At 44.5% G+C, this 18,466-nt stretch overlaps 1 protein-coding gene and 1 long non-coding RNA gene across 2 annotated transcripts in view; one reads left to right on the forward strand and one right to left on the reverse strand.

Annotated features, from left to right (window-relative positions):
- The window catches only part of ankrd50 (ankyrin repeat domain 50), a 36,635-nt gene extending 18,415 nt beyond the window's left edge, over positions 1 to 18,220 (forward strand). Inside the window, exon 4 of the mRNA XM_019892206.1 lies at positions 13,443 to 18,220. Coding sequence (XP_019747765.1) covers positions 13,443 to 16,945 — 3,503 coding nt within the window. The 3' untranslated portion in view covers positions 16,946 to 18,220. The remainder of the gene's footprint in view (positions 1 to 13,442) is intronic.
- LOC109529058 (uncharacterized) lies at positions 327 to 8,510 on the reverse strand. Its single transcript, XR_002170771.1, has 2 exons — positions 8,097 to 8,510; positions 327 to 3,041 (listed from the first exon to the last, which is right to left on the reverse strand). It is a non-coding gene; the product is annotated as an uncharacterized LOC109529058 (long non-coding RNA).
- Positions 18,221 to 18,466: the final 246 nt, after the last annotated feature.

An 18,466-nucleotide genomic window follows, 5' to 3' on the forward strand; every position in this document is an offset into this window, starting at 1 on the left:
ATTCCACCATTTTGAAAGGAACTAAGGCCATAGATTTTAATATCACCCTTCTTTCTTGCACGTGTTGCTATGTGAACGTTCGCTTCAGGATGTGTTATAGCACCTCATTTATTTCCTTATTGAGTTTGTGCACTGGCACAATTTCGCAGCTCTTACAATAGCCTTGGCTTTCCTGCTCTGCGGATGCTTTTCGCGGCGCTTTTTGTTTTGTCTGGATTCAGTCTTCCGCTCTGGGTTGACTACAATAATAATAATGACTTTGCTTCTTGAAGGCATACGCACAAACAAAACAGCGGAACCCATTTTCTGTGGCCGACCTCCATTCATTTTTTTGTTTACAACAGAGTTGTGTTCCTACAACATAGACATGACCCAATTTTGTATCTACTAAGTCGGAACACACATCTCTGTTGCTAAAACAGTCACTTCTTGGCCATAAATGTAAAACCACATTAAAAGCAGTACACCACAAGGGTTCCTTGACTCTTGTGGTTGGATTGCACATCGGAAGGTGTGCAAACGCATTCTGTTGGTGACTATGTTGTAGGTTGCGACGACTGTAAACCAGGGACGCCTGTTCAGTGCGATCTCCAAAATCAAGCATAACTCATTCAGTTAGCTGGCCGACGTTTGATTTGGTTGACATTTATGGTGTATTTTCATAGAGCATGTTGGTTGAGACTCGAAATTGGCCACATTTGAAATCCTTTGCACCTTTGAGTGTCCCCTCCAAAAAAATATTGTCCACTAATTCTGGTTTGGCGATGGTTTGAGGTTTTGTGGATAAGGTTTGCATAAAACTGTTAACCACAGGACCATAACCATAAGAATTCTTGTGAGGAGAAGAAGCGCAGTTGTGTCTGGGAGTCTGACACGTACCATCAAGCGTGAGTTGGAATTGACTTTTCCTGATATCATTGACCCCCCACTCGCAATCCTCTCACGGTGCACAACTCTATATTCTTCTTCCTTAGCTCAACTGTTATTCCCTGTGTCCATCTCACACTTTGGAATGCGCTCTGGGAACTTTTCAACACCTCTGAGACCAGAGCAGGAAGAAGGAGGCTTTTCTGAGTCATGCAGTAGAATGCCCCGCTTGCATCCGCTCGCCTTGCAAACAAAGACGCCTCTGTTTGTGACGGTCAGGGTGCAAATCTGGATCTCCTGGGTACTTGCGTGTTATGACCACTCATTTATGATGAATCCTCAGACTTCCTCCGGGTCGTGCTTGGAATTTCCAGACTGAAGGGGGAAAAAAAAAAAAAAAGAGTATGTAACAAATCTATGGAGAGAGAACATGCTGCTTTTCCAGCACCTCCCCCTCAACTGAGTACAGTGCTACTGTACAGCCCCGATAGGGGCAGTGGAGTGGAAACACTTAGGTGGCAATTTTGGTCAGGAGCTGAATAGAGTGCACGGCAGTTTTGCAGAGCCTCGGGGGCAGAAGGCAAAGCAAAGGAGAGGGCGGAGACATGCAAGTCGGCCTTGCAAATGAGACGCTTTTTTGAATTATAGATCCTTCAAACCATGTGGGTGTGAGATTAAAAATAAAAAAAAAAAAAGAATGGTGAACACAGTCCAATTACTTGGGCTCCTCCCAACTGTTGGAATTTTCTTTGAGTCTCCAAGACTTGAAACATCCTCAGTTGAAGGCAGAAAAATCCCATTCCTCAACCGTTTTCCTTGTCAATTTTCTATGTTTGCTGGATAGAAAGAGCCCAAGGGTATCATAATCTGCAAAAGTATCTGACTTTCTGCAGTTATTAAAAAGAGGAGGACACGAAACCTTTGATGAAAACTCTTCGTGTTTTCCAAGCTAGCTATGAACCAAGCCTGGCTTTCAGGTACTGAAGAGACGGGTAGATAGAAAATGATAAGGCATCAAACTGAGTGAGCAGAATGCACTGCAGATATTCAGCTTCTTCCCCACGTTGAAATATTGGTGCAACGTGTTCCATTCCCTGCAACGTAGCACCCGTCAGTCTGTGATCTCTTTAAACCTAGTGGATGTTCATTATTGTTTCAGTCTGAGAGCACATCTTTTCTCACACGAAGGACCGATTGAATTTTTACTCATCTTTCTCATTCACCCTTGATTGATCTCTCGTTTGCATGCCTGGTTCCTTTGTCTCGGTAACAGTAGTTGAACCTATTTCATCCACCACGTTACACACTGTGACCTGGTATGGTCGGAAAGTGATGTGAATTGCGAATGGATGAATACTACAAGATAGCAATGGAACTGCAATTGGCTGGTATACAGGCAAAACCACCAATTACAATCTACACTTCGCTAGTCGATGCACTGCAGCCTACTCAATTGACCACATACTTTAACTATAATATAATCGAACCAATCAACTGTTTCAGACCAATGAAGTACGAATATTTGTTGACTGCAGTTATAATCCATCATCTAGAGATGAAGTGCAACTGGCGCTGTGAATAAGAATCCTCCCAGGCTCTCTTTACATGAGGTTATTCCAGCTTTGCGCTGTTAGGGCAAGTTCACTGAGTTTCATTTCCCCAATCAAGGCATCCATCATTTCCTTTTGTTACGCCATTTTGATCCCTCCATAAACTTTGAACTAGCCGCACATTCATACTCGCATTAAATTCCCCCCCCCCCCCCCCGACCAACCCCCCCCTGCCGTAATGAATCACAGCTGTAATTAACTCTGCGATATTCCAGGCTCTGGCTGGGGAATGCCACTCAGAGCGTGCAGCTGCTACTCATCTTGTGAGGTATGTCGGCTGGGGAGGAGGTTCCTCAGATGACACAGTTGAGGGCTGTATGACCCAAAACTAATCAGGTGGTCTTCCACGTTTTAAAGCTCTTCAGTCATCCCTGGGAGGAGCCATAATAAATTCCTATCTATTGTACAGTTAAAAAAAAAAAAAAAAAAAAAAAAAAAAAGACGACGTGTGACTCAGACCTTGGCCTCCTCGCAGCTTGTTTAGCCCACCCTGGAACCAGCATGAATCACGGCCCTCACCTCGCTGTGCCCGCTGCTGTGAATGGTGCGTCCTTTTAGCCCAAGCTGCCAAGAGACACAACAGATTTATTGCAGACAATCACAAAGGAGAATAATCTGTTTAAAGCGCCACTTTATCTCTCAAAGATGTCCTTTGTCATCGAGGCCCGCAGCGGAATCTCAACTCCGTGCTGCTGCAAAAAGGTCAACGTCATTTTTAACATTTCCCTGTAGATACATTCTTGTTTGCGATTTATTTATTTATTTATTTTAGACTGCCTCATTTGGAGGTCACGGCTAGAGCTGCTGGCACGCTGACAACACAAATAGTCGTAAAGCAGCAAGATTGTTTTACTTCTTCTCGAATGCAGGAATGCTCCCCCAGGAGACAAAGATACCTTTGAATCATCCCTAAATGACTTATTTAGGTGATGGAGATGTACCACCGCGAAAGACTGACTGTAACTAAATTAATCGAGCACTTCATAAGGGATTACACAGACCTCATGAATTAGGAAAATAATCTGTGAATGTGTCTTTATTGTTGAGAAACCAAAAGAAAATCCTCTTGGAAAATAGGGAAGTCAGCCTTACAAGACTATCTGCTTTAAGCAGTGCACGCACGTACAGAATTTTAACATTTGAAACAAATTTTTGTTGTTTTTTTTTTTTTTTTTTTTTGTTAATGAAATAAAATCCACATCAAAGTGCAGAGGTGCAGGGTTGGATTCCAGCTCCAGCCTTCCTGTTGTGCGGTTTGCATATTCTCCCTGTGCCTGCGTGGGTTTTCTGTAGGTACTCCACTTTCCTCCCACATTCCAATTTTACGCACATTAGGTTAATGGAACGCTGTAAATTGTCCCTAGGTGTGCGTGTGAGCATGGATGTTTGTTCGTCTGTGTGCGCCCTGCAATTGGCGGGCTCCCGATTCAGGGTGTCCCCCCTCGACTGCCCGAAGACAGCTGGGATAGGCTCAGGCACCCCCCGCGACCCTTGTGAGGATAAGCAGGTCAGGAAATGGATTGATGGATGGGTGGGAATAAAATAAAAATGCTTTCAAAATTTCTTTCGATATTACTGTATGGCCATTCATCAGAGGAAGAGAAGGTCAAATGCTTGTCTGGGAGCTGTAGTCCTCTTAATGTATGCCGCACAAAAGTGACATCATCAAGCAGCAGCCAACAAAAAAGTAGCCACCAGTTCACTTCACTCCTAGGAAATGAGATTGTGTGTGATTTTGGCTCAATTGGCTCCCCTGCTTTTGTCTTTTACCTCGGTCCAAAACACAATGCTTTCCTTTTTTGTTTCATACATGAAAAAAGTACAACATACAAAAAAAAGTACACTGTTCAACCGGGTTTATTACTTCTCGCCAAGAATTCAAGCTACAAATCCAGTTTACGAGTTGGCAACTTGGCAAATGAGACATCCTAGCTTGATTTAATTAGTATCCATGCAGCTAACTTTAGAAGCGGTGTTGTGCACTGCACTTATTGTAATTTAAAGTCCGTGGACTGTTAAACTGTACCCTGGATTGTACAAAATGTTTCAAAATATTGTTGAATTTTAATGAGACAAGACTTAGTATGGTGGTTCTTTTTCTTGCACACAAGTAAAATGGCTAACACAAAAATGATGTGTTTTTGAGAAAAACTAAAGTGAACAAAAATTAACAAATCTGACCTGAGAACTAATTAAAATGAACTAAATTAAAACAAACAAAAAAACAAAACTCAAAATGAAATAAAACCAACTATAATTCCAATTCCAAAACCATAATAACCCTGGTCCCGATTTGATAACCGGGACTCGATACGACCAGTTGTGTCCGGCAGTAGTGCAGCACTTCCTTATTGGATATCGTTTCGTTAACATGTCACAGTCACGGAATCCGTGGGTCATCCCAACTTGCCGTTAACCACACCCTATTAAGGATTTGTGAGCGTGACTTTTAATAGAATTTAATATTTATGACTGTTGCCCTTGACTATTTTCCAAGCAGATCAGAAGGAGAAAAGTCACTTACCGCACCCCACAGCACATAACAATCACTTGGGATAATGTTCTAGGGTTCACAAGCAGGAAACGTGCTTGAATTTGGCCCAATTATTGGTGTGTGTGTGTGTGTGTGTGTGTGTGTGTGTGTGTGTGTGTGTGTGTGTGTGTGTGTGGACCTTGTTTTACAGTGAAAATGTTGTACATTTCAGAATTGGAAATTGCAAATTCAACAAGGAGATTGATTATGATTGAAGGAATATCTGAACATTTTCCAGGCATGATAATGCAGTCCCCAAAATGTCATCATAGTGACAAACGGAATCCAAAAAGCACATTTGGGTTCAGCATTCATGCATGAGATGTCATTTTCAAGGCTGCGAGATGCGCCCAAGACCGTAATCTTGGCTGAGTACAGTAATTTCACCAGCACGCAGTCTGACGCCTGGTTAAATTACAGGTCCACCAACGCCACTGCAGTGACATGGCAGACGAATCGGTGTAATGCCCTGTGGTATGTGGCATATCTCTGCCAAGCACTTAGGCAGAGCATTTTTTTTTTATGTTTCTGAAGCACTAAGAGGTAGACTTGTCATATTATGCTTTAATTAAAGGGTGTTATAATTAGGTCTTAATTAGACTTTAGCACAGATAAATACAGAGGGAATTGCTGGCACCTTCTGTCTGTTCTCGTTCTTGTTGCTTTTAGGTAGCTATCTTTTGCCTTATGACCTGCCCGCTAATGATAACATTGCGCTGATGTTTGCCTTGCTGCCGCGACTATTATTATTCTTATTATTTTTTTTTGTCTGGATAGATTCCCCATTAAACATTAAAACGCTTCCAGATCTTCCTGGCGCTGGTTTGGTCAGATAGCATGAATAATTTGCAATGCGCGCATTGGTTCTGCCAGTGTCAGGAAACGCGGAAGAACGCTTGAAACCAGTTTGCCGGGAAGTCAGCGAGTGTATTTATGAACAAAAACACAAGGCCAAGTGCGAGGAAATACGATCCTGCGTCACATGAGGTTGAAACTCGCAGCACTCGCAGCTTTGTCACACCTCGAGTAGGAAAGTTGCACGTTGCAAGTAAATGCTACATAGACATCTTATGTTAGATTCCTATGGTTATTAGCCGCTTGTATTTATGGTCGCTGGGTTTAGTCAGGCTATTGTTACACATTGACGATTGAACTGGTTCTGTTATTTTAGTTCAATGGTGCCGACGTACAACATCTGGAATGGTGCGCAATTAACTAAAAACAAACTATCAATAAGTTCTACATCGATGATTTGCCTTTGACTTTGAGAGTTCTTCATCTGTGAGCAATCTCGGAATGAAATTTCAAATCAACAGTACTGACAAGTTTATTGATATTGGAAAATGCGTGTTTACTTTCAACAAGAAACCCATTGCAGATTATGCCAGAACAGCCGAGTAAAAGCCAGAGATTTTGGTGAGAGGTTTCACATACAGAATGCAAGGTTAATCCGTAATTACAGCAAGCCGGAAAGACACCGACAATCAATTCCCACAATCGTATTCGTAAGAGGCCAAAATAACACCGCTTACTGTGTATCGATTTTTAGTTTTAGCTGCCTAATAGGGTGCACAAGCATTTAATTCAATAGGTCCAATTGGAAGGATGGGCATTTGACAATATTTTATGGATCAATTCTGAATATTACCGTATTTTCCGCACTAAGGAATATAAGGCGCTCCTATTTTATAACTGTTTTCATATATGGGGCATAGAATGGAAGCTACAATAGTGGCTGAGTTTGAGTTATGCATCCACTAGATGGAGCTACGTTAAAAGTACAATACAATACAGCTTTATCTAGATTGCATATTTCACAACCGCTGCAGCTGTAACAAAGAGCTTTACAGAACATTTAAAATACTACGTCCAAGAAATCTGAATATAAACCCATAAATAAGGCGCATCGGATTATAAGGCACACTGTTGGCTTTTGAGTGCGGCTTATAGTGTGGAAAATACGCTACTAAGGGTGGTAGTCCTTCTCCTGCTCAGAGGGAGCTGGGAGGCACTGCATTCAACCACAACCCTAGCGAACAAGTGTTATCGAAAATGGCCAAATGTGTTCGTGATACGTGCTACTGTTCAAAGGTTTGGGGTAATTTTGAAAGCTCCACATATTTTCTTAGAGAAAAGCCCTGTTTTAATTCATCCAAAATACTCGACAGTAGAAATTCTGAATGGAGCAGTGGTTTTCACTTCAAATTAAAAAAGCGACCATTAAACTTTTGAACAGTAGCGTATAGATTGATCAGCAAAAGTCAAATTCAACTATCCATAGCTGCTCCCATGTTGTTCTTATTCAACGCAAATTAGTTTTAACCGAATAAACGGCACCTTAAACAAATCCAGTGTGGCACTCCTTTTCATCAACCATCAAGCAACTCTTCAAGATAAATGTATCCAAGATTAAAGTTTCCAATCTCTAAGAACATCTAGCTCGACAATCAAAAATTTGCTTTGGCACAATTCCAGTCTAAGATTACACGTTCAAATGGAAATTTAACATTTGCAATACATCCATCCTGTCGCACCAATCTCATCAATCGTTTCTAGTGAACATGCATTTGCAATTCATGAAAGCACCGGCTTTCCAGCGGAGCAAGACTGATTGGCCTCGTAGGTTATTTGAGTACTTGTCAACTTGCTCAGCTGTGCTGTTGAAAGAAACCGTGAGATACGACGATAACTTAGCAATACGTTGGCTTGACCAGGTGCACCCGCCTTACAGATCCGTGTCCCGTTGCATCGTAAATGAGCTCCCGTCACTCAAAAGTCGCAGGTCCGGCAGCTGAACTGTGTGTTGTACTTTGTGTAACAACCCAACCCTCCCGTTACCCCCATTTCCCTCCTCAGAACTGTTCAGTTACCCCACAACAGGAATAACTGGAAACTGGCTTGCAATTTCGCACAGGGCATGTTTGAGCATGATTGTCGCCTCCAACGCAACGTAATTCATTAAGTGGAACGATTTTGACGCAGTGGCCCTAAAAAGGATTTTCTCCAACAGTCTCTGCCTAAACAGCCGCAGAGAGAGAAGCAGAGAGCTTGGCAAACAAAACAATATCGCTCTCAGATGAACTAACCGCACTTCTCGGCAGTCCCTTGTGGTCCTCATACTTGTGTCGAAGAGTTTGGCGCTCTGGTGTTTGCTGGAGCGCTGAGCGGCGCAGCTGTCGAGCAGACGCTGTCGCGCACGGCTTTGCCGGTGCATCTGAGGGCAGGCGGGCTTAGGTTTCTGTTTTCTTTGCTGATCCACTGACCTAAGACGCCTTCCCACAAAAAGGAATGCGGACGATTCGAGACGCTGCACCTCATCTTAAGACACTGTCCCATGTGCTCATGCCACCAGTTACTCCGACGCACACATGCCCTCTGCCTCATTTGTAAATCTGGAGGGAAAAAAATTAATAATAATCGTCAATGCAAACAGTTGCTCCTTTGTACTTGGAGCTGTGTCTCCCGTGGCTGGTATCCAGTTCTGTAACAAGCAGCAGCTGGCGAAGAGGCCTTTTTACTCTGGCGCTGCAGCTCTCACACTGATGAATGTGGCATTTGTTGCTTGTTTCGCTGCCACTATTGTTCGGACCTAAAACCGACCACACAACTACAACAGTCGAGGCTTTCTTGACTGAACAAGATGAAGTTTTTGGAAGGCTTCTTTAGCCAAGCTGTGCGCTGCATTCCTGGAAACTGTTTAAGTGAGATTCGGTCAGAAATATAGTCTGGACTGGCACAATCTAATGGAGGGTTTCCTACCGAAAATGAGTCACCGTTTGAGTAGAATGTTCATGACTCATCCACATTTTCTTTGGTCCTCGTTTTTTTTGCAGGTTCTGACATAAAAGGTTGGGAACAGTGTGCAATGAATTACTTTTCTACCATTCCTACTGTTTCTTCATTTGTTTTATATTTCTGGCCCAGATCTGTTTTCCATTCAATTATTTACTGTACATGACTTTGCTCCTGTTAGCATACATTATAGATGTGTGAAAGACTACAGCACATTCTGACTTGCGTACAAATTTGGGTTATGTCGCTGCTGTAGAAATGGAACTAGGTCGTAAACCGAGAACCACCAGCCCACAGAAATCCTCAGTACTTTCTGAAACCAACACACAATTGTTTTGCACCTGTTTTAACTGGCAAACTTTGCACAGTTGCGAGAGTTTCTTTTTGACCGAATAGAACTGAATGTGTGCCAGGATTTTATTTTTTAAACAGTGTCAGGTACATGCCATAATACCATTCACAAATTTTCAACGGCCTTCGTTTTTGCAATGTTTTTTATGATCTTTCAAAATTAGTTTAAAACTAAACCGTGAAATCTTGACCCATTGGGAAAAAAACACATTTCTAAATTGGGTACTGAGCTGCAAATGTGTGGGGAAACCTGATGTTGCAGATTGCAGCAGAAACTAAATCTTCACGGAAAAGACAACCATGTATAGTGCCGGTCAACTTTCATGGTTTAAGAATTGATGCGGTGTAATATAACTTGATGAAAATGCCATTTTTGTACTCCCGCTTTAAAAATATATAGCAGTGGCTTGACTTCACAGCGGTTGCAAACTCCCACCCTGTCCGCCCGCCTCCAAGAGACAATCCTCATAAGTGGTGCGTCAGTGACCACGAAATGTTTTTTCTGCGGCAGAAAGGCAATTTTATTTTGTTTCACCAAGGAGATATCGCAGCGTGGCTCCATAGCAGGTAGTATGCTCACACGGGATCCCTCGGTGAATAAAACCAATTAAAATCCACTTCAAGGCAAAACATTACCTTTTCATCTGAGCCCCTTAATGTCCTCTTTCCCTCGGCTTATCTTGTGGCTGTCCCAGCTGGCACAAACCAAGAGTGTCCGTAGAAGGCTAGGGTCCAGAGAGTCAGTCATGTCAGAGTCTCACCGTCGGACTAAGTTCCTGTGGGATGGGCATCCTCAACACAGTACACCACGAGTCCCATCTCACAGAACCTCAAAATCCTGAAATGTCTGAACAAAAGTAGATAAACTGTGATAGTCTCAACTATTTCTGATGAAAGCTAAAAGGACGACTGCCAAGTCAGCAATCTCCCACGTGTGCCAACACTTGAACAATCACAACAACGCAATCTGCAACTGTTTTTCGGTCATGCATTTTTCCGTATTTCTCGCTGTTGTGATGGGATTGATTTTGGAGTTGGAACTGGAGCAAAAAGTCATGCGGATGAGGAAAAGAAAAGGAGGGGTCGGCCGGGAGGAAGAGGCGCATAGTGCAGTGCAACAATGAGCTGAAAGTGGGTTAGGGTCATTGGGTTTTTGTTGTCATGAACACTCACTGCTTAGTGTGGGGAAGGTTGTGAATGTTATAATGGAAATGTGTCAGTTCCATTTTTGCATACACTCAAGCATAACACAAGAACTCAAATATTAGTTTTTTTTTTTAGTTTTTTTTATTCTGTCCGTGAACTGAAATGGTCTCAAGAGGAGACAAGAGCACATCCCTCATCTTGGATTGCTTGTCCTTAATATGACTACATGCGTGGGAACTGCCGTTTTGCTCCTCGTTTTTGCTATCCATCCTCCAGGTGTGGGTTCACTGGACCCGTGGGAGTAAAATTCCACAAGTCCACTGCTATCCAAACAGCAGTCTCAACTTTGGCAGATGTTTGATTCATGCTGCATCTCCCGTTTGGGCTAGATTACCAGTTAAAAGCAATCACATATACAGATGATGATGATGACTTGAAATGTTCATTCAATACTCAGTTACAGGGGGCCTCTGTGGCAACATAACCCGAGTTCCGTTAGAAGTACCGACTGTCTAGTCAAATTTACAGTAAATATTTCTGAGAAACACTTCTGGTCCATGAATTGAAAAAATAAAATAAAAAACGAAGTACAGCGGTGATTGAACGTGCCTCATTGGGCCACATATGTTTTTACACCTTTGCGCACATTAGTTTGTAGTGCCCAATTCATAACCTCATGAGCTGAGCTATTTTCGTGACGCGATTACATAAAAATTCAATACAGTCTGCCTCGGTAGAGGCAAATTTGTACAGTTACACCAGAGCCAAATGGCTTTGAGAATATGCTACTTCGACACATAGAGGGCTCACACACGCCTGGTAAAAAGTGGACAAACAATGTAGGACAAAATAATAATTGCAGTCTGTGGGCACCAGGACTTGTACAAGACAGCCAGCTTCCAATGCAAGCCAAAAAGGAGCAGGCGTAGGCTACTTGGCGTTGCTGCTAAGTTAGTGTAAGGACTCGTTTACAGCTAGTAAACCAAGATCGAAATAGATTTAGCAAAAACCCTGGCCAACTAAATGACTGATGATGGTATTGCAAATGTAAACATTATGTTATATTGAATGTTTTGGGTTTAAATTCTTTTTTCCAATGCATTTTCAAAATGGCGGGTCAACTGTAAAGTAAATATACAAATTATATTTTGCTCCATCTTCTGATTGAATTGGTGACAGAGTATCGATTTATTTTTTATTTCCCTCCCCCGCCCCCCCAAATCTTCTGATCGCTGATTGGCTTAAAAAAAAAAACTGTAAAGCATAAAGCCGACTGCATACCTATTTCTACTTTCCTGTTAGCCAGGACTTGTGGAATCTTAGAAAGAGCACAAAGTGAAGACATGAATTTCCATACTGCAAACTGTGTTGCAATCTTGTGGAATCTTAGAAAGAGCACAAACAAAGTGAAGACATGAATTTCCATACTGCAAACTGAATAGAAGGATGTTCACGAGATTAGATATTGGATCACTGGATCTACAATTTAAATTTGGATATTTGGACATGGGAAAACGTTCTCTTCCACAATGTTTATGGAACACACTCCATCCCCCAGTCAGTTCTTCCGGTCCTAGTGGCCCTCAACAGCGTGAGAATTGTCAAGGAAGGCACGCAGAAATGCTCTCCAAAGGGCACCCCTCAAAGATGGCTTAAGCATGCAAGAAAGTGCATCTTGGAGATGGCCGTTGTGGGGCTCTTTACCTCTCCAGAAAGTAATTATTCCAAAAGACATTCATTAGGCCTCGTCTCTCTCTGAGCAGATGGCCTGCAATAGAAGTGCGTCGTGCGCAATTAGCGAGGCGATGGGATGTTTCTCCCACCCCTTGCTCATACTGTACGTCAGCTCCTCACCACAGCTCATGTCCTGCTCTTAACCTTTGCACCACCAAATATGAGGCTCTTGAGTCAAATGACATGTTTTCTTTTAGCAGGGGATACTTATTGCTTCACATCAGTCTTCTTACTTCATATGTCTATGTGTATCTGTTGCCGTGCTTTTTGTTTCGGCCAGACACATTTCTCACGTTTTATGGCATCCTTGTGGTCATTCTTTCACTGGAGTCAACATTTCAACTGTAACGTATGCGCGTGCTGCTGTTTAAAAAAAAAAAAAAAAAAAAAAAACCTCCACAGTAAGAGTACTCTGTGAGTTTGTTCGGCCCAGATTTGTTTTCCCTTCACTGCTTATTGCCGAGTTCAAAGCTAACTGCTGTTTGATGGTCTCTCCTGCCAGCAGCCAGAGGGATGACACGCTCATTTCCTCCGAAAGGATGTGTTTTAGTCTTAGGAAGCCTTAGGAAATTTAAGATTAGCTGAGCCTAATTATCCGAAAAGTACAAAATCAAAGGCTAAGTACAGGATAAGATTTTAAAGTTAGCCTTAAAATACGGTAACAGTTGGTTTATTAAGATCACTGATTAATAAGCCACGATGCATCCGTCCATCCATTTTCTGTAGTGCTTGTCCTCGTTGGGGTCGCAGGTCAGCTGGAATGTATGCCAGGGTACACCCCGGACTGGTTGCCAGTCAACTGGCAGACACACAAAGAGAAATAGCCATTCACATCCACACCGATGGAAAATTTCGAGTCTTCAATTAACTTGGGAAATGACAGAACACGACACAAGCGCAGTATGAACATACAAGAAGGCTGAAGCAGAGATTCAAACACCAAACCTCAGAACTGTGAGGCAAACATGATAAGCGCGAGTCCACCGGCTAAAAAAACTGCACATACAAATAAAAAACAAAAACAAAAGCTGCCCTTTTCCATGTCAAGTGGATCGCCCTTAATTTGAAGACTGCACTACATAGCATTTTTGCCAAGATGATGGGGTGCAGATCTGATCTGAGCGACTATTTCGAATGTGTCAATATGTCCAGATTTTATTCAAAAACGTGAATGGGTAACACATAAAACATGGAGATTATTGAAAATTTCCTGAACAGTATGATTTTGGTAAATTAAAAACAAGCTAATAAAAACATGACACTCCCGGGATTGAGAAAATCCTAATAACTTCCATATCCATTTAAACCACAAGGGTTCTAGGTGGAGGAAAAAGCTTTCATGGCAAAATACTATAATTTTATGAGTCTCTTTTCCATTAATCTAAATGTACTTTTTTTCTTACACTTAGGATTCCGGAAAATCAGCCTGGACGATCTGCGTAAGGCCTACATCGTCAAGGATGTGCAACAGTACATCCTCCACCGCCTGGATCAGGAGGAGGCCCTAAGGCAGCATCTCACCAAGGAGACGGCAGAGATGCTCAACCAGCTCCACATCAAGAGCAGCGGCTGTTTCCTCTACTTGGAGCGAGTGCTGGACGGCGTGGTTGAGAACTTTATCATGCTACGTGAGATCCGCGACATCCCCGGCACGCTGAATGGCCTCTACCTCTGGCTCTGCCAGAGACTGTTTGTCAGGAAACAGTTTGCCAAAGTCCAACCCATCCTCAACGTTATCCTGGCCACGTGCAGGCCCCTCACAGTCAAGGAACTGTACCACGCAGTCTGGACCAAAAATACCACGCTGACAATGGAAGAGTTTCAGAAAAAGATGGACATCCTCTCCAAGTTGTTAGTGGATGGTTTCGGCAGCACCAAAATCCTTTTCCACTACAGTTTTGCAGAGTGGCTGCTGGACGTGAAGCATTGTACACAAAAATACCTGTGCAATGCTGCAGAAGGACACCGGATGTTGGCTATGAGTTACACCTGCCGGGCAAAGCAGCTCAAACCTCGCGAAGTGCAAGAATTTGCACTTCACCTAGTGAATTCCAATTTGCAGATGGAGCCGTTCAATCTGGCACTTTGGATGGTCTGGAATGGGACACCTGCCAAAGACTCTCTGACCACCTCCATACCGAGGGAACAGGAGGTTTTGCAACTTCTAGTCAAAGCCGGCGCCCACGTGAACAACGAAGACGACCACGCTTCGTGTATCGTACAACAGGCCCTGGAAAGAGAGGACTCCATACGGACTTTATTGGACAATGGGGCCTCTGTCAACCAGTGCGACTCAAGCGCCAGAACTCTTCTCTCTAGCGCGGCGTACAGCGGCAACCTTGATGTTGTCACCTTGCTCATCTCCAGAGGGGCTAACATGGAGCTGGAGGACAACAATGGACAAACGGCGCTCACTCTCGCCGCCAGGCAGGGTCACACCAAAGTGGTCAACTGCCTCATTGGCTGCGAGGCCAACATCAACCACACGGATCACGACGGCTGGACAGCGCTGCGCTCGGCCGCATGGGGCGGACACTCGGAGGTGGTGTCCGCTTTGCTATATGCCGGCGCCAAAGTGGACTGCGCTGATGCCGACGGCAGGACAGCTTTGAGGGCAGCCGCTTGGGGCGGGCATGAGGACATCGTGCTGAACCTTCTTCAGCACGGTGCTGAAGTCAACAAGGCCGATAATGAAGGAAGAACAGCCCTCATCGCCGCTGCGTATATGGGACACAGGGAGATAGTGGAGCACCTCCTAGACCATGGGGCAGAAGTCAATCATGAGGACATGGATGGTCGGACCGCCCTTTCAGTTGCAGCTCTCTGCATCCCCGCCAGTAAAGGCCACGCCTCTGTTGTGAGTCTTCTCATTGACAGGGGGGCAGAGGTAGACCACTGCGACAAAGACTGCATGACTCCTCTCCTGGTGGCCGGCTATGAAGGACACGTAGATGTCGTAGATCTGCTTCTGGAGGGCGGTGCCGACGTAGACCACACAGACAATAATGGACGGACCCCCCTCCTCGCGGCTGCATCCATGGGCCATGCATCTGTCGTCAACACATTGCTATTCTGGGGCGCAGCAGTAGACAGCATTGACAGTGAGGGAAGAACGGTGCTGAGCATCGCATCTGCGCAGGGCAACGTAGAGGTGGTTAGGACTTTGCTGGACAGAGGTCTGGATGAAAACCACCGGGACGACGCAGGCTGGACGCCACTGCACATGGCATCCTTCGAAGGACACCGGCTAGTGTGCGAAGCCCTGATCGAGCAAGGCGCTCGTTGCACGGAGGTGGACAACGACGGCAGGATACAGCTGATACTGGCCGCACAAGAGGGACACTACGACTGCGTCCAAATCCTCCTGGACAACAAGGCGTGTATAGACCAGCGAGGGTACGACGGGAGAAACGCTCTCCGAGTGGCAGCGCTGGAAGGTCATCGCGACGTTGTGGAGCTACTGCTGAGCCACGGTGCCGACATTGACCACAAGGACGCCGACGGACGACCGACGCTCTACATACTGGCGCTGGAAAACCAACTGGCGATGTCAGAGTACTTCCTGGAGAATGGTGCCAACGTGGAAGCGTGTGACACAGAAGGCAGGACAGCCCTCCACGTATCCTGCTGGCAGGGCCACTTGGAAACTGTGCGGCTGCTCATCAACTATCATGCTGATGTCAACGCCTGTGACAATGAGAAGCGCTCTGCCCTCCAGTCGGCCGCCTGGCAAGGCCACACCAAAGTTGTGCAGTTCCTGATAGAAAACGGCACACGGGTGGACCACACATGCAACCAGGGTGCAACGGCCTTGGGCATTGCCGCCCAGGAGGGTCACATCGAAGTGGTCCAGATACTTCTTGAAAACGGTGCCGACCCAAACCACGCCGACCAGTTTGGACGCACGGCAATGAGGGTGGCGGCCAAAGGCGGCCACTCCGCTATTATCAAACTCTTGGAAAAGTATGGAGCCACAACTTTAAATGGCAGTAATCCGTCACCTGTGCACACCATGGATGACAAAATGACGGGTAAAATGCAGTCGCTCACCATAAAATCCAGCAGTTCCGGCAGCACTGGTGCGGGAGATCTGCAGTCATTGGGACGTGGTCCCACCAACGGGCCCGTCCACGCATTCAGTTCACCATCGGAATCACCTGACTCTACGGTGGATAGACAGAAATCATCGCTGTCCAACAATTCGCTCAAGAGCTCCAAGAACTCATCTCTGAGGACCACGTCGTCCACAGCCACGGCACAGACGGTTCCCATCGATAGCTTCCACGGCATGACCTTCACCGAACAAATCCAGCAACACTCGCTGCCCCGCAGCCGCAGTAGGCAGTCCATCGTCTCGCCTTCCTCCACCACAAAATCCATTGGTCAGCAGCCACCGCCATCGCCGTCCAACGAATTTGACTGGTCGCTGCTGAAACCCGGTCTGAAATCGACAAAGGGAACCAAGATCGTAAACGGCACCGCAAAAAGCAAAGGAGGTCCGGACAAGAAAAAATCCAAGAATGGCGGCTCCACGCAAGGCCAGGTACTCGAGTACGAGATGACTCAAATGGACAAACGCCTTGCTTTCAATAAATCAGTCGCCATGGACCCCCACTGCAAGGTGGTTATCGGCAGTTCGGCCCAGCAAGACCAGCTCTTCATACACAAACAGAGCTGCATTGAGAAGAAACGCAATGGCATCATGACCAACCCCAACTATCACCTACAGGGTCACCAGGTCTTCTTGGGGCGGGTGTCAGTCCCCTGCGCCCCACAGAGTCGAGGCCACCACCAGGACATCCTGGAGAGCTACCCCGTTGGCGACACGGAGCTAAGCCTTAAACAAGCTCTCAGACTGCAGATTGAAGGATCGGAACCTGGCTTCAACTACAAAAAGGAGACCCCTTTATAGTCGGTGTCACAAACAGGCAGTCAGCACATTCACGGCGACTAATTTTTTTTTCAGTGCTGGATTGCACGAAGAATGTTCTCCAGCTGGGCCGTTGCCTCCCTGAGAAACACGGGAATTCTTCCTGAATGCCGGCGGCCACAAACGTGCCAAAGCAACTACGTTGGGAAGATCTCAAAAAGTAGAAACCTTAAAGGGCGTTGATCGGTTGCTTCCTCAAGGCTTTCTGTGGACTGATGCGCAATGTGCCTACATTCTGTTACAGCCTTCTCTGTGCGAAACTATCATTATAATTTAATATAATGCTATTTAATGAAAAAAAATAAGAGTATGCACTTTGGAAAAAGTCAAATGACAGATGTGCTTTTCTTTTATTTACTCTGGAAGCCCATCCTTATTTTATTGGCAGTCTGTGACTATTCTTTTTCATTGTTCCATGGGTGTGTGTTGCATATGAACACCAGGACATTGTATCAATAGGCCGCCTTTCTCCAAATATTCTTTTCCGTTCCGTGTTCAAAGCAGTCCTGGAAATTTGAGGGCATATTTATTTTGGAAAAAAGCCACTTTTTGTTGCGTTCCGCTCTACCATGGTGCTGTTGTGTTCTGGACAAGTTGCCTGCAGCTATTTTTGTTGTTTCATGACAAAAAGGGTAACAAAGGTAAATTTTTGTCCCCATGGGATTTCTTTTCAGTTGTGTTTTTGCATCTTTTTTTTTTTTTTTTTGCAACTGCATAAGAATATTTAAATATATCCACGGTGTTATTGTCCGCATTGGTTTGGTGCTAAACTAAACTCAGTCCTGTTGTGTGTAACACTGTCAAGGAATCAAATGCGAGAGACACAGGAATGGCTGAAAAGAGAGTTCGGATTTTACTCTTGAAAGCAATGTTGGAAAAAAATAGTCAGTCAGTCAAAATGGGACAGGAAAAAAAAGGAAAAAAAAACATGTTTTTCATTAAGTCTACAGTTACAGGCTGTGTCAATTTTTTGCATCATGTTATACTTTTTTTTTACCAGGGACGACAATGATGGCGACTATCGCATGTGCAAACACCATCAGTCCACTAGGAAAACAAAACAAAAAGTTTGCAATCTTATCAGTTCAACAGCTCAGTGTTTTCTCTACCGTCTTGGGGTGGCCGGGACTGTAAATATCTCACTATGTACATTCAACGTTTATTTACTTCCTGTATCATATATGAAGTGATTTTTTTTTCCTCCCATGTATATTAAAAATGCTTAATAAACATATTTGCTTTACTGCTGAAAAAAAAAACACTTCTTGTCTTCTTTGTTCACCTGATGAGAAAAACAAACAAACAAAAAAAAAAAAACACATGGGGGAAGCGCGGGGTTTCTTCGGGTACTCAGATGCAAACGACTCGGTCGTTAGCGGAAGTCGCCGCAAGCACATTGTTTTCCAAAATCCATTTGGAATGCCATTTTAAGGCTAATGTGATAAAATTATTTTTAAATTACATTCGGCAAGGCAGCTTCAGTTCTACGGCACATTTAATACA

Source organism: Hippocampus comes, unplaced genomic scaffold (assembly GCF_001891065.2).
Source record: "Hippocampus comes isolate QL1 unplaced genomic scaffold, H_comes_QL1_v1.1 scaffold129, whole genome shotgun sequence".
NCBI lineage: Eukaryota > Metazoa > Chordata > Actinopteri > Syngnathiformes > Syngnathidae > Hippocampus > Hippocampus comes.